This window comes from Ostrinia nubilalis, chromosome 21, assembly GCF_963855985.1.
Source record: "Ostrinia nubilalis chromosome 21, ilOstNubi1.1, whole genome shotgun sequence".
NCBI classification, from domain to species: Eukaryota; Metazoa; Arthropoda; class Insecta; order Lepidoptera; family Crambidae; genus Ostrinia; species Ostrinia nubilalis.
Genome location: NC_087108.1, coordinates 8,808,942 through 8,824,682, shown reverse-complemented (window position 1 = coordinate 8,824,682; position 15,741 = coordinate 8,808,942). Strand labels below are relative to the sequence as shown.

General features: G+C 36.0%; 3 protein-coding genes across 4 annotated transcripts in view; 1 reads left to right on the top strand and 2 right to left on the bottom strand.

Annotated features, from left to right (window-relative positions):
- LOC135082466 (LIM/homeobox protein Lhx5) overlaps positions 1-15,741 on the bottom strand; it is a 369,539-nt gene that overhangs the window by 30,704 nt on the left and 323,094 nt on the right. The window lies entirely within an intron of this gene.
- LOC135082302 (flotillin-2) overlaps positions 1-15,741 on the bottom strand; it is a 268,349-nt gene that overhangs the window by 239,585 nt on the left and 13,023 nt on the right. The window lies entirely within an intron of this gene.
- Positions 8,852-15,642, top strand: LOC135082296 (glucose dehydrogenase [FAD, quinone]-like). Its single transcript, XM_063977078.1, has 6 exons — positions 8,852-9,058; positions 10,412-10,666; positions 12,779-13,006; positions 13,491-13,623; positions 14,015-14,134; positions 14,277-15,642. The coding sequence occupies exons 2-6, from the start codon at positions 10,426-10,428 to the stop codon at positions 15,520-15,522; spliced, it is 1,968 nt and encodes a 655-aa protein (XP_063833148.1). The 5' UTR covers positions 8,852-9,058; positions 10,412-10,425; the 3' UTR covers positions 15,523-15,642.

Genomic DNA, 15,741 nt, shown 5'->3' with positions numbered 1-15,741 from the left:
CGTAAGCAATCTTGCAATGAGATATATGAAAATATCCTAAAACACGACATCTACCTCTGAAGTTGTATAGATTAGGCTCATTGTTTTTTTTTTCAAGAATATTTTAATTATTATTCCATGGGGAGAAGAATTGGACAAAAGACTAAAAAATAGACATACCTAGTCCAAAAATATAGCAAACATAACTGGCAGTGGATTGGCTAAATCTGTCGCAGTAGGTACCGATGAAAAGTATAGTAAGTATTCTCTAATAATTGAGACTGAGTAAACGTCGAGTAGGACGCTCCCTGCTGGGTGAACCTCAAAAAGCAAGGATGTGGCAGGATGACATAAATATTTCGATGCTTTTTAAGAGAGTCTTCAAGTTTCAACACGGACTTTGTTTTCAATACCTACCTGTACTTAGCAACCAAAATATTTTACAGTCGGTCACGAAAGCGACAACTTTTTACAAGCTTTATATTGACTTCACTTGTTAGTATGTTGGGGACAAATCTTGCAACTGAATTTAAGACCAGTTCTCCTCAACCGATTGAGCTGAAATTTGGTAAACTTATGTAAGTACGATGACAATACAATATTATGGTACCATTGAGCTGGTCTGATGATGGAGTCAGGAGGTGGCCATCTGGCCATAGGAACTCCTAAACGAAACGGCGGAAACTTAGTATCGAGTTTGGGTTCGTTGGATTCGACTTCCCGAGCACTTTTATGCTAAATGATGATCAGGCCCAGATATTGAGATATTTACAACTAAAAAATGTAAAATAAAATTATTAAAAAAAGAAACTTTTTTAAAAACAAGCTTTATCCTGAACGTTTTTTTTATTATAATTTTTTATCATCATCATCAACAGTCCTTTACAGTTCACTGCTGGACTATGAGCCTCCTCCGCTATAGTGGAGGGTTTTGCCATAATCTCCACGCTTGGCAGGCGGGTTGGAGATCGCAGTTTAAAAGATTGATGTTTTTCAGAGAGCGCTGCTGCCCGTTCTCTGTTTGATGTGGACTAGAGTCGCCTCTTACGACACCCGCGGAAGAGTAGGGGACTTTTTATCAGCTAATCGCTAAATTTTACAATAATAATAAAAATAAACGTAATCTGTGCGTTTGAACTTTATTTCTACATTTGTATTAATTAATTTAGTACATTATTTCCGTAAAAAATATTGTTTACAAATAAAACGCCTGATAATTTTATTCTTACAAAGTAACATGTTCGTAGAACATTGTTTGTGATTATTTACTAGTAGAACGAGGCGAGCTGCATTACACGGGAGTTAAATTGGTAAGATCTTAATAATAATATGTTATTTATAACTACTACGTATTAATTACAGTAATTTAATATCAAAACAAAACTCCAAAAAATATTAATTTTAATGTTTGATTGCATTACGTTCAATCGAAAGTCGAAATTCAGGCAATAATATTTATTACAGATACCTACCTACTTGTTTAAGTATTGTTAACTTGAAAATATACACGGTTTAACATACCCATACTGAAATGATAAATTGACAAAATAAGTAAGTAAATACGCTTACGTATAGCCGTTGTTTAATTGAGCCGTTATTCAAGTAAAAGGTATTTCAAATTTCACAGTATCAGACATGAAATCCGTGCAAAATATTACCAGCAAAGTTACCAGTCGTGGAATATCTATGTGCATAAGCTGTAGGCACTAGAAAATGAAAATGACAAGGCGCTTTAGTGCTATCGCCTACATAAGCTACTTACTTCACATTTCAGCATTTCTTATCAATTACATTATAAATCAAAGTCCCCCAAAGAGTTCGTCTATCATTCTGTCTGCCTTTGAAAACCTTATCTTCGAAACTGTAGGCATTATTGAACATTCTGCAGAAGTAAATGACTAATGACTCTTCAATGTACAAGCAAGAAAAATTATCTCGAAACAAAAATCCATCATATTAGGTACGGTACACTAACGGCCGAATACTGAAACGCCATTTAAATATTTGACGGCTTCTCAAATAGTTAAGCAGCTCCTAAACTTACATTTCGCATACTCAAAACAATATCTGAGCAGTTCTCAATTTTTAAGCACCTCTCAAATTAAGTTGCACTCAAACGCCACTTAAATGAATTTTCGCATACTGAAACGCCATTCAACGCTAAGCATTACTCAAACAACTGTCAAATCGTCATAAGCAGCTGTTAAATTTGAGAGTGCTTGCGCGGTATCTTAAATCCTATTCTTATACCTAAATCGACCTAAATAGTGGTAAATAATGTGTGTCATCGTTATCATTTCTTTCGAGGCTCGAGGAAATACCTAGATCTAATCGCAGGAACGCAATAATGCTGAACGCTATTGAAAAATATTATTATAATGACATGCAATTCCGAGCGAGGTTCCGCATCTCTAAAGAAACGGTGTTGTGTCTGGATTCATAATTTGGAAGCTCTTTGAAACCCCGCACCAAACGCCATACAACCAGTGGACCAAATACTTATTATAACCCTACTGTTCTACGCAACGGGAAGTTATGAATTTAGGAGCCCGTCAGCTGAGTGACAGATTTGAGTAGTGTTTCAGTATTCGGCCGCAAGAGTTGTTGATTTGTCAATTTGATGCTCTGTCAACAATGATAAATGTCAATTGAGGTTACGTTTCGGTCCACGATCGCCACTTAATAGATTTCAACAATAAAAAGTATCACCTTTAAAATTATTCTTTTAATTAAATAAAAATGCAAGCATTAATTTTTTTATATGATAAAACGATATTTATATATAATAGAAACTAAAAATAAACTGTTCTATGTTAAGTTGATTGAGTATATTTCCATAAAAGACAATACATAACCAAACGATGCTGCGTGTAATAGATAAAAAACGTAAAGTCATCATTTGTGTAAATGAAAACATACTTTTTTTGGTAAATGTTGCCATTATGTAAACATTTGAGAGCTGCTTAGCTGATCACGGTTTCAAATCCGTTGAGTAGCGTTTGAGAATACCATTTAAAATTGAAGGATACTTAAATTTAGGAGCCCGTCAGCTGAGTGACAGATTTGAGTAGTGTTTCAGTATTCGGCCGTAAGTAATAAAGAATTCGATAAAACGCACATTGCTTTCGTATCTATAGGTGTACCAGAATCTCATGGCAAATAGGGAAAATAAACTTTGTTGAGTGCAATACTGGGGAAATTGGATTAAACGATCTTGATACTGTTTAATTTTTTATTTATGACTTTAATATTAATGAACATGAAGTACTACCTATACATTTTAGGTTGTGTATGAAGAATGTTGTTATACATCGGGTTTTTAACATAGAAACATGTCTTGAAAAATAAGTAAACCGTAATTACTGTAAATAATTTTATTATGTATCATACTTATAACTTATCACTTCATTCAGAACTAGACGTTTTCTAGGAACTCCACTTGCAATTCTTGATTCTTCTTCAATAGATGATCAAGTTAAAGAGGTATTTATACAGGATGTAATTTTTAACAGACTTTAGTTGGTTCGATTCCCGGGTGTGGCAAGCAAATTTTTTGAAATATTTGAAAGCAGTTCTATTTCTTTTAAAAAATAAAGGAATGTTTTCATTGAGAAAAAATTTCTATCTACAATATTAAGAGAACTTTCCCTCCAGGTGCCATTACAAAATTCCACCTTGTATAATATAAATCGCTCTTTCAGCATTGCAATTACTCAAACTTGCTTGATGAATTTTTAAATTAAATTTTCTTTACATGGTCATAACTTTTTCACTATTCCTCTGCACCAATGTATGAAATACACCTGATAACCCCGATAAAGCAGCTATTAGGTAAGAATAATATAAAAATAAATATAACCCTCTTTCTGACACAGTTAGGTAATTAACTAAATGTATCAAAACATTTCACTCCAACTTACTGTCAACTCAACGACGCGCTTTAAAATCAAAGGTTGACTTTGAATTATGCCTTATTTTACAATACACATTGAAAACAATATGATTTGCTTGAGCTTTTTCGACTTTTTCACAAAAATAACAAATAGGCATGAAGAGATTACAAAATTTCTGCAGCGGTTGACAGATCTCTTGATTTACTTTGACAGGTGACAATAAAGCCATAGACAATTGCCATATGAAAAACACACTTTTCCAATATTTTTATTTGCCATGAGATTCTGGTACACCTATACACAATAATCACTCCGTTAATAAGGTATTTAATCATGATAATGATTATGTGACAAAAATAATCTTGGCTGTTATTTTATTGAAATTCCATTACAGAAATCATTGGGCTACCTATGTTTAGCAGCGGACGTCCTATGGCTGAAATGATGATGATGATTTCACTTTATAGTGCAAGGGGTGCGTTGGATGCTGCTTTTTAGTTTATGAATACAAACACTGAAACATTCCTTGAAGAACTGAAACTAGTCTTAATTATAAAAAAGCAAATCTAATATAAAACAGAGTAAATATAAGTAAATGTACAATCTCTTCACACAAACTTTTTCCCTAAGGACCCCAGCGGGATTTGAACTTGAAACCGCTGTTGGCGATTAGCAGCTTTAGGTACTAGCCAGACCTGTTCTGAGTCTATCGGTAAATATAAATTAAAAAAAACCGACTCCAAAAAACATACACTAAAAAGTAGAAAAATAATCACTAATTACTTATTTATTAGGACGAATTAATATTTATGTATACCATGATTGATACTTTTGGAGTCGGTGCAGGCAAACTTCACACGTTTCGTAATCTTGGCACCGACTCCAAAAATATCAATCATGGTATACATAAATATTAATTCGTCCTAATAAATAAGTAATTAGTGATTATTTTTCTACTTTTTAGTGTATGTTTTTTGGAGTCGGTTTTATTTTTTTTATTAGTTAACTAATTATTACCTTGGTGTTACGACTGAAGGTAGGCAGTATATTCTTAATGTCAAGTGTAAAATAATATTCCCTACAAAATACAGGTTACCATATCGGCAACCTAAAAAGACCTTAAACCGTCAGCCCACCTTAAAAACATGAAAGAATGTTGTATTCTTTCTTAGGCTATTTGTACCTATAATATTTAAAGAATTATCCTCCAACTCCTAAGCGTTAAGGAGTTGTACCTACCATGACCAGTTCATCGTGATGAGATGATGGCTATCTGATGCAAACACTTGAATAACTTTAGAAACTATACTTATCTATAAATTAAAAGAATTATCCTCCAACTCCTAAGCATTAAGGAGTTTTACTTTCTATCATCAGCTCATGAATTTGAGATGATGATTTCCATGAGCAAATACTTGAATAACTTAAGAAAATGTTTGAAAAACGATATACGTGCCTATAAAATTTGAGGGTTGCAGTCGATTTCCCTAGGATCCCATCATCAGATCCTGACTTGATGACAATGGGACCACCTCAGAAGTGTACCCTATCGAACAAAAAAAGAATTTTGAAAATCGGTCCACAATTGACGGAGTAATCGGTGAACATACATAGAAAAAAAAAAACATACATACAGTCGAACATATAACCTCCTCCTTTTTTGAAGTCGGTTAATGACATTGGTGCAAGGTGTGTGGGTGGATATTGGGCAAACAATTAAAATATGTAAATAAACTATTAACAATTTCGGCAACAAACATTTCAGCATAATACTTAACAGCGCGTTACATTATTAATTGTGAGAACTTAATAAGAATAGTTAAGATGTACGCATGTACTAACATTTCAGATTCGATTGCTGCAAGGCTACTAAGTGTTGGAACAATATACCACCTCCAATAAGAGCGGCCAAATCAAAGCATGCATTTAAGACTCTGCTTAAATCTGCATTATTGGAGTCGCAAAAACCTGTAACCTGATTGCGCCTTGGTAGTGGTTTCTGATCTGGTCCAGTGGTTTCATGCGTGGTTGTTTTGTTGAACCCTGGCATAATTTGCATAATTTTTATTTTTATATTATTTTTATCAGTGTATTTTCTCCTTTCCTCTTTATCATAAATATCTTAATCTATTTAGTTATATTTATGTACTTAAACTCACCACACCCCAACCGTCACGTTGACGTGTTACGCGCGTTCTTTCGTCCTTAGGCTATAGCTGAAAATCAGTGGTTTGCTTTTAAGTAAACCAATTACTGAGCTATTGCCGTTTTGCATTGCTGCGACACACATTTCTGTATAAAGTGTGTACCTATATTGTATGTCATAATGATTTTTTTTTTTCTTTTTATTTCTGTCTTACCATACCATGTCATATTGTCCTGAGGGTACTATTTTGTCCTACTTTTGGTACTTTCTGTTTGTAATGTGTGTTTCTGTTATGCAAATAAACGTTTTATCTATCTATCTATCTATCTATCAAGGTGTACCTATCAAAATATGTAGAACCTACTACAAAAAAGTGATAAAGAAAAAGAATATGAATTTCTATTTTTTAAATATCTCGCCAATTATCGTTGTTTCATAGCTCTATGTAGGACTTATTCATTTTATCTATGATTTTATCAATGGAGTTCGTTAGTATCGTTGCACTTTGCGAGCTTTTTGACTTGGCATAATCTACTCGTAAAAATAGTATTTTCAGTCATTAAAGTCAGTGTGCTGGTTAGCTACATTTTTTTGTCAACAGGAAAAACGATTATGAACGTTTGGAAATTAAATATTACATATTTAGGAGCCCCTTATGGGCTACCTATTATATTTATTTTTGAAATTAATAAGTGACATCCTGTATCCTGCGTTCGTTAAACACTTATGGGTCGAAGCAGGCAAAATTCTTTTAGCATCGGCAATCGGCGATTCAGCAGCTTTTTAGAAGCTGAATGCAGCGTCCACACATTCCAAACGCGACGATTGAATCGCTTTTCGGAAGCTCAACGCTTCCAATACCACGTCTGAACGCATGAAGTCGCGAAATCGCGAAGCTGCATCAATACGAATAGAGTCGCTGAAAACGAGTGATTCCGAATATACCGCGTCCGAACTCCGAGCACATAATATGAAGTCGCGCAATCGCGGTGCTGCATCGATACAGTCGCAAAAGTAACATGTCTGATGTGTTCCAAATCATAATAAGTATAATCCGCTGCATTAATTATGTTGAACGGAGAAAGGTTTTTAAAAATAAAACTAACAGGTGGTTTAGGAGGCCAAATTCAATGCCAAGTAGAACGCTTGCATAATGGACATATCATTATTTGACTAAAATAGACAGCAATGTTAAATAGGTAGTTAGTTGACCCACATAACATCAGCTTATTTGTTATGAAAATACATTCTACAACCTCGACTATATCAAGAGAAATCAACTTCGTGGCTTCAAAAACTCACGGAATGATTTTGAAACGTTTGAAAATTAGATAAATAGATTACCTATAAGATATTACAGCCTCCAAAGGCATGTAGTAAAAAGTGTAAGTTTACATTTATCTCTGCCTAAGCATTAGTTAGTTAATACTTATCGTATCGTTAGTACATATCTTACTCATGTCGAGCTAAACCTGTGGCAAAGCTATATTTGTAGAAACCCCGTTGTCCAAACGAGGGTTACAATTTTCAAAATAATGCTGTCTACTTTTAATTACTAATAAATCACCTTTTTATAAATCATCAGTATATTATCAAATCATTAAACTGAGTGAAGGACATCTAATTTGAAACTTTTATTAATAGCCTAAAATGAACAGTGAATAAATGAATATGAATATGTGTGTAATTCATGAATCGCTCATTCATTCATTCACACGAAGTAATATTACCGTGACGAAGGCCTTTACGAATATTGAACCTAAACTTGTTACTCGATACGAAACTGAATATCGTTCACTTTCGCTTATATGATATAGTAACTAAGTTGTTGAAATTACACACCCATGTTGCTCGTTGCCCTGGATTTTAAACTTCAAGCCTTGAAATGGACTGGAGCAGGGATTGAGAAACGTATTACGTGATTCCATCGACCCTTCTTAGAGTAAAAAGCTTGCGACCAACAATCACTAAGTACACGATGACAATAATTGAACACTTAAGTAAATAGTTATTGTCTTAGAAGTAGAGTATTGGCAATATGGCTATATTTTGTCTTTCCCGAAGACTATAATCCGGGCGGTTTCAAGGCAAGAGTGAATAGGCACTTACAGGGCAGATATGTACCATCCTAGACTGCATCCCACTTAACATCAGGTGCGATTGTGGTCAAATATCTGCCTTGTTATGCATAAAAATTTTTTTTTCCGATTTGGATTCCATTTCACCCCCCCAACCCCCATTTTCAGGCAGATTTCAATAAAAGTAGTCTTTGTGACTCTAACATACATACATAGAGCAGCTTTTATCAGTGAAAAACCATTACCTAAGAGAGCAGTCTAACTGGTTAATTGACTATCTTCTTGCCTAGCGGAATTGCGCATAGGCACCATAGCCGCACCTCTTTAGATAATTTTCAAAAAACGACCTACTGTTCCATGGTGTCTTTTTACTACACTTCAATGGGCAGATTCTATGGCCAAATACTCCAAAATAGGGACCTAAATACCTTTTGTTAATGGACAGTAAGTAATCGGCATGTTAGAGTTCAAATTATAAGATGATAAGAGCCTTGTTCTTAGCTTTGAGCCCTCAGTATAGGTTACATGAAATAACTTTATAATAAGTTCTTTATCTACCTTATCAAAAAATCGAGTACATACTTCGTTTTAAACAATTTGCACTACTTTCGCATGTTTACTACATACAAAACTCCCGAAATTTCACAAAGCTTTGCAATTAAAGCACGCATGCCGATGGAAATAAACAACTATTATGAAATGCTCAGAACCGCATTACGAGCATGGCCGACGCAGGAGCGATGCAGTCAGCTCTCGACTACCCAGCTGTGTGTTACCTCCTTTATGAAACTTTTTAGTATTTTTTTTAATTCAATAAACGGCATTAAAACAAGTTATTTGACACAAACAATTGGTGATGAAAACAATCTATTTGTGGAATCGTGGGCGTCATGATTTTTGTTTTTTGTTTTAATGTCATTTATAAACATTGGGCTGTGAGTGCATCTGCCATTAATGATTGGGTAAGTACTATAATTTAATTAACATTAACGCTGAATTTATCTCTTCACCTGACCCAAAAATAGACAGACATTAGAGTATTCAATCACATAAAATTTGCGTAAATTCAATTAACTCTTACATCAAAACCTTTAGAATTAATTAATATTAATAAAAGTCTAAATAATATATGTTTCTTTTACTTTTATTAGCACTTATAGAAATGTTTTAGAAAAGTAAAATGGCATGATGTGAACTTCAAATCAATTTAGGCGGGAATGCATCATTTTGACATTTCAGTTTAATGTCATGTTACAAGACAACAACTAAGTAGAAAATACTACTCGGAGATGTGTTGTATAAAATAAATAATAAAATAAGTCTAAAACCTTAGTATTAACCTTTGGCTAAGCAAATAACATAAAACTTATATTTTGCGATAAAAGCTTACATAAATTAAAAATCTATTTCATGGAAAGGTTATGCTACAAATTGCCTTCTATGCGCAGGAGTGTCTTGTCACTTTCCTCAATTAATTTAGAATCTCAATAACTGAATAAACTATATTACACTTTTCAGTGTTAAAATGAAGTTTCTAGAGTTCACGTAATTTGTGTGGAACTTTTTGGTTCTAAAACAGACGTGTGAAACTAACATTAAAAAATAATTTGAATATTTCATTCCAATAAAAGTACCTATTATGATTAATACTAGCAGTGCCCGCGACTTCGTACGCGTGAAAATCATTTTTGCTCTGCACCTATTAGGGGTCATCCATAAAGTACGTCACACGTAAAGAGGGGGGGAGGGGGTTGACAAAGTGTGACATAGTGTGACAAGGGGTGGGAGGGGTCCAAAGTTTTGTGACATCACATTTCAATTGTTTCAAATATTTGATATAATGTTGATTTCATAAAAAAAGTAAATACTTAATTTAAATGGAAATATGTAAAACTAATAATTGCTGTTAATTTATTAATTTTTCGATTTGAAATTGCAAAACATGTGACGTCACACTAGGGAGGGGGGGGTCTCAGAAATGTGACCACCTGTGACAAGGACGGAGGGGGGGTCAAAAAATCATGAAATTCGTGTGACGTACTTTATGGATGGCCCCTTACTCGTAGCGTGATGGTACATAGCCAATAGCCTTCCTCGATAAATGGGCTATCTAACACTGAAAGATTTTTTCAAATCGGACCGGTAGTTCCTGAGATTAGCGAGTTCAAGTAAACAAACAAACAAACTCTTCAGCTTTATAATATTAGTATAGATTACAATATTATGGGTCACTTATATCCCGAAACTAATTTGTTTTTATTTTTGGGTAGGGTGCGGTAATAACCTATTATTATAACATTTTTTTTCTCTTCCAGAAAAATCAGTGACAATGAATCGTAGCACACTATGTATTTACGTATTTTTAAGTTTACTTGCATCAGTATTAAATGGACAGAACATCTTTGGGAATGGGAACAAAAGGACTAAAAGCAGAAGGCAAAAAAATGACCAATCGTTCCCCCAAAGCCCTATTATGGACCTTCTGATGCAGACTATGGCACCCAACTTCGTTCCACGGAACCCTGGAGATATTTTTGACATATTGAGGGACAGATACCCATTGCCTAGTGGTAAGTTAATTAATTATTATTATTTTGATAAGGTGCTAATTCTGTAGATTTGACACCATTCAATATTTAGCGTTACATATTTTTTCGCGTGGGACGTCCACCTACAAGGTGGACCGACGACATCGTAAAGGTAGCAGGGAAACGCTGGACGCAGGCCGCTACCAATCGATCAACGTGGAAAGCATTAGGGGAGGCCTATGTTCAGCAGTAGACGTCCTATGGCTGACATGATGATGATGATGATGACATATTTTTTAAACACGCTCCTCATTTGTTAATCTGTCAAAGGGAACGAAGCAGACTTTAGTGGGTAATAGGTTCCCATTTGTACTTGAAATTTAGGAAAATAAACATAAATATCCCGTTTAACTTTATCAACATTTATTACTCTATTATGATGACGATAAGAATATCGATCGTTATCGATAAGAACTCGCTAAGCTTTTTCAGTGAGCAGTAATTTCACACGTTGACAAAATAACCGTACCAATTGCATTGCAAAAGCCGCTCTTATACCGTAGAAATAAGGACGATCTGCAGGGTCAATATGTTACGTCGGACATGCTGTACCAAGACAAATAAACAGCACTTTTTCGGCTTTTTGTGTAAGAAATTTAAACTACTTTTACCAGTTGCACAACGTAAAAATTTACTCGTAAATAAGGTAGCATTTCACGCACAACACTACGCACAGCACTGATAGGTAAAATTGTGTTTAATTAATTATAATAATTTTACTATGTGCCCGTCAGCCTAGGACATGGTGTGTCCCTTAACTCGATTATAGTTATTATACACCATTGACAACCTTCAGGTTACAAGATTACCATTAATTAAATTTGACCAAGAAAATAAAACCAGTTTCATTTAATTAATTTGTCTACACATAGACCTAGAACCCAGGAAACCTCAAGTTTCAATGGACAACTAAGGCCCAGAACAGACGGTGAAACGCAATTGCAACGAAACTGCAACTGCTAGTTACTTTTGAGTTCCATCTAAGTTTCTGCCATAGCGTCCGTTGAGAGACCACACATGACGCGACCAGTTAGCAACTTTCAGTTTCAGTTTCATTCATCAGAATCTTCAGATAGTTGCAGTTTCGTTTCACCGTCTGTTCTGGGCCTAAGGCATTTTTTCCATAGACAGCCGATAAAGTATTCGTAAATAGCGGGTTTTAAAACTAGAAGCTAGCACTCTCTGAAAAGGACATTTCTCTATCTCTCTAGACATGGTCATGCTCTAGACATTTGGGTAGAAATATTAATTTATGTCCGCATAGCGTTGAATAGACTGTGATTGGTTTGTGTGTGTCACTCTGCCACTCAATATTGTCTACGTAATACGTTTTTGGGACCCTGTGCGTCCACGCATAAGTAAGAGTTGTAAGACCTCATAGTAATTTTTGTGAATACGGGTGTTAATCAATCACACAACTCTTAATTTATACTACCTTTCACATGCTCCATAAAGTTTGCATCACACAAATAATTCGCAACTCGATTAAGTAATTTTGTTGCATCCACGCGTTAATTGCATCGAATCAAATATGAAGGCTTATCGCCTTGACATCTAGTAATCTACACTTTAAAGACCGGCAGACCATAAAAGTTAACTAGATAAGCGTGTAATAAGTTCGCAGAGCCGGAAACGTTTTCAAGGGAAGTTACATTGTGGAATTTGTGTCATCTAAGCGCACATTAGCAAGATTGTCTTGATTCGTGAAAAAAAACAACAACATGTGGGCATTAAATATCAGATTGAGACCTTAATTAAGATTTTATAACCGGCTGATTGCGAATTAATTACGCGTGCAGAGGGTTCCATACATTCCGTTCGCTCATCTTCTGATGATGCAAAAAATATTATTACTATACTTATGCTATGATTTATAGATAATATTAAATTAATTTGATACATCGTAACGTAACATCACTTAATTTCTTGTTGAAACGTAGGTTTTTCAACATTTATCTGTTACTTGACATTTGCTAGTTTCCTTAAAAAATCCCTACTTACAAGACAGGTAGGATGATAGTAGAATATAACCTGCTTTATGCTACATTGAAAAAGTATTTTCTTTACTTCAAGTGTTCTACATTAAATTTCCAGGACTTCAATCACCGTTCACCGAGTACGATTACATCATAGTCGGGGCAGGGTCTGCGGGCAGCGTGCTTGCTGCTCGTCTCTCTGAGGACCCGAGCGTGACAGTTCTGGTGCTGGAAGCTGGCAAACCAGAGAACATGCTGACAGATATACCAGCCATAGCGCCCTTCTTTCAGAGGACGGAATACAGCTGGCCGTATTTTATGGAGCCCCAGCAAGGAGTATGCCGTGGTAAGTAGAAAAACACGCTTTTTTTCACTGTAGAGTTTAGTAATGCAAAAAAAAACTGTAAAAAAATTTCTGATCAAAATACTAGCGATACGGGATGTCTGTCTTCGAAAACATACTTATGAGTAGGTTCAGTCAGCGTCAAATAGTTCGTGATACCCAAAACTTGACCAAAAAGTTGAGTTAGCTACTTTGGGTGTTATTTTTCTGAAAAATATGGGAAAAGCTTTTTTTTAACTCCAACATTACGGAAATGACAAAGGCACTGAGCAATACCTAATATTTTTTTATTGAGTTGCTATTTTTACTTCACACGCTGAGTTTTTGTGGCACTATAGCATTAGACGGAAAAGTAATCAATTACAAGTTGTAATTTACAACAGACTTATTGAATGTTTTTTTGGCAGATATGATCATTAGCCATTTAATAACACTGTCACTGATGCGACAATGACATCTTAATGCATTATTATGGCATCTTCGACAGGAATGGTCAATCAGAGGTGTTACTGGCCCCGAGGGCGCGCGGTGGGAGGCACTAGTGTCATAAACTACATGATATACACCCGAGGCCGCCCTGAGGAGTGGGACCGCATCGAGGCGGCTGGCAACTACGGATGGTAATAAATTCATCATTCAACCTTATCTTATCTCAATAAAGTTCAAAATGTATGAAGGCGTCAATTCTGCCACCACGAGTTTAAAGGCTTAAAGTTTTTTTTTTTTTCATGATAACCAAAACGTAAAATACTTAAACGCAGGAAAACCAAAGTGACCGACATCGCCCGCAGAATTCCTGAAATAAAGTGGCAGTGGGCCACATAACATAGTTCGTAGAGCTGATGGCCGATGGGGTAAAAAAGTTCTCTAGCGACCACGGGCCGTAGCGTGGGCAGGCCCCTCACTAGGTGGACCGATGATCGAGGAGGAAATCCTTGGAAAACCTTTGTCCAGCAGTGGACGTCATTTGGCTGAAACGAACGAACATACTAAAAGGTGATATTTTTTCAGGTCGTATAGTGACGTCCTACAGTATTACATGAAATCGGAACGAGCCAATCTGGTTGGCATACCAAATTCTCCGTATCATGGGACTTCTGGAGAACTTAACGTGGAAACTGTGCCTTTTAGGTAAGATTTCAATGTATTGATACATAATCGCACTCATTAGATGTTACCTAAATAAATTATCACAGTGTTAGCCTTCACGTAGTATGTAGGTACTTAATGTTATTTTTATATATACTGGATTAATTTGTTCTTTTATTTTCAGAACACCACTCATTGACACTTTTCTGGAAGCCGGAAGAATGCTAGGATACCCTACTGTAGACTACAACTCCCCTGAACAGTTAGGCTTTGGATACCTACAAGCAACTATACACAATGGCAAAAGAACTAGTGCCGCCAAAGCATTCTTACACAAAAACAAAGAAAGACCTAACCTCCACATTTTGCCCATGGCCGTTGTATCAAAAGTTCTAATCAATCCTATGACCAGAGCTACCTATGGTGTACAATATGTACGAAATCGCTTACAATTTGAAGTTCGAGCGAGAAGAGAAGTAATTCTATCAGCTGGACCCATCGCATCTCCTCAACTCTTAATGTTGTCTGGAATCGGGCCAAAAAATCAGTTAAGCCGTCATGGCATCCCATTAATACAAGATCTGCCCGTTGGTCAAACTCTTTACGATCACATAACATTCCCTGGTATAGTGTTTACCCTCAACGTCACGAATGTAAGTCTTATCGAAACGCGTGAGACCACTTTCAGCAACGTTATTCAATGGATTCAATATGGAGACGGTCCAGTCACTACAACTGGCGCAGCTGAAGGCATCGGGTATATAAAAACTCCTGTATCAGACGATCCTGACCCAATCCCAGACATAGAATTGATAAGCATAGGGGGTTCCATAGTATCAGATGGTGGTTCTGGAGGCAGTAAAGCTGTAAGAAGAGGTATGTTCATAAGGGAGGATTTATTCGATGCGACATTTGGTCCTGTCGACGCTACCGATACATGGACTGCTTTTCCTATGTTACTGCATCCGAAGTCGGTGGGATATTTGGAGTTGAAAGATAACAACCCGTTTAGTCATCCTCGGATGTACGGAAACTATTTGACGGATCCAAGCGATGTAGCGACGTTCATAGCATCAATTCGGTTTATCCAGGCCTTGACTGAGACTGAGCCGTTCCAGAAATTGGGGGCTCGTATATACCCAGCGAACTACACGACTTGCCCGGGGCTAGTGTTCGATACAGATGAGTATTGGGAATGCGCTTTACGGACTTTGACAGCGACTTTACACCATCAGATTAGTACATGTCGTATGGGGCCGAAAACCGATCCTTTAGCGGTCGTGGACCCTGAACTACGAGTGTATGGGGTTAGCCGGCTTCGCGTGGTGGATTCCAGCGTGCTCCCGCGCACATTGTCGCTGCATACAAACGCGCCTGCAATCATGATCGGCGAAAAAGCGGCAGACATGATTAAAGGGACATGGGACTAGCTTTACAAAATAATAATTTAGTTTGTTGTTATTTTGTTTTATTTCTGGTAAGGTTTAATGTAAAGTTTTAGTAAGTAAATAATCCAGTATGGGATTTTGTACAAATAGTTTATGTCAAAGTTTTTGTAAATACTTATTAGAGTTGTTATTTTGTTATATCTTTGGTAAGGTTAGTTAAATATAGGTATTTGTAAGTAAATGTGTTAAAATAATTAATCC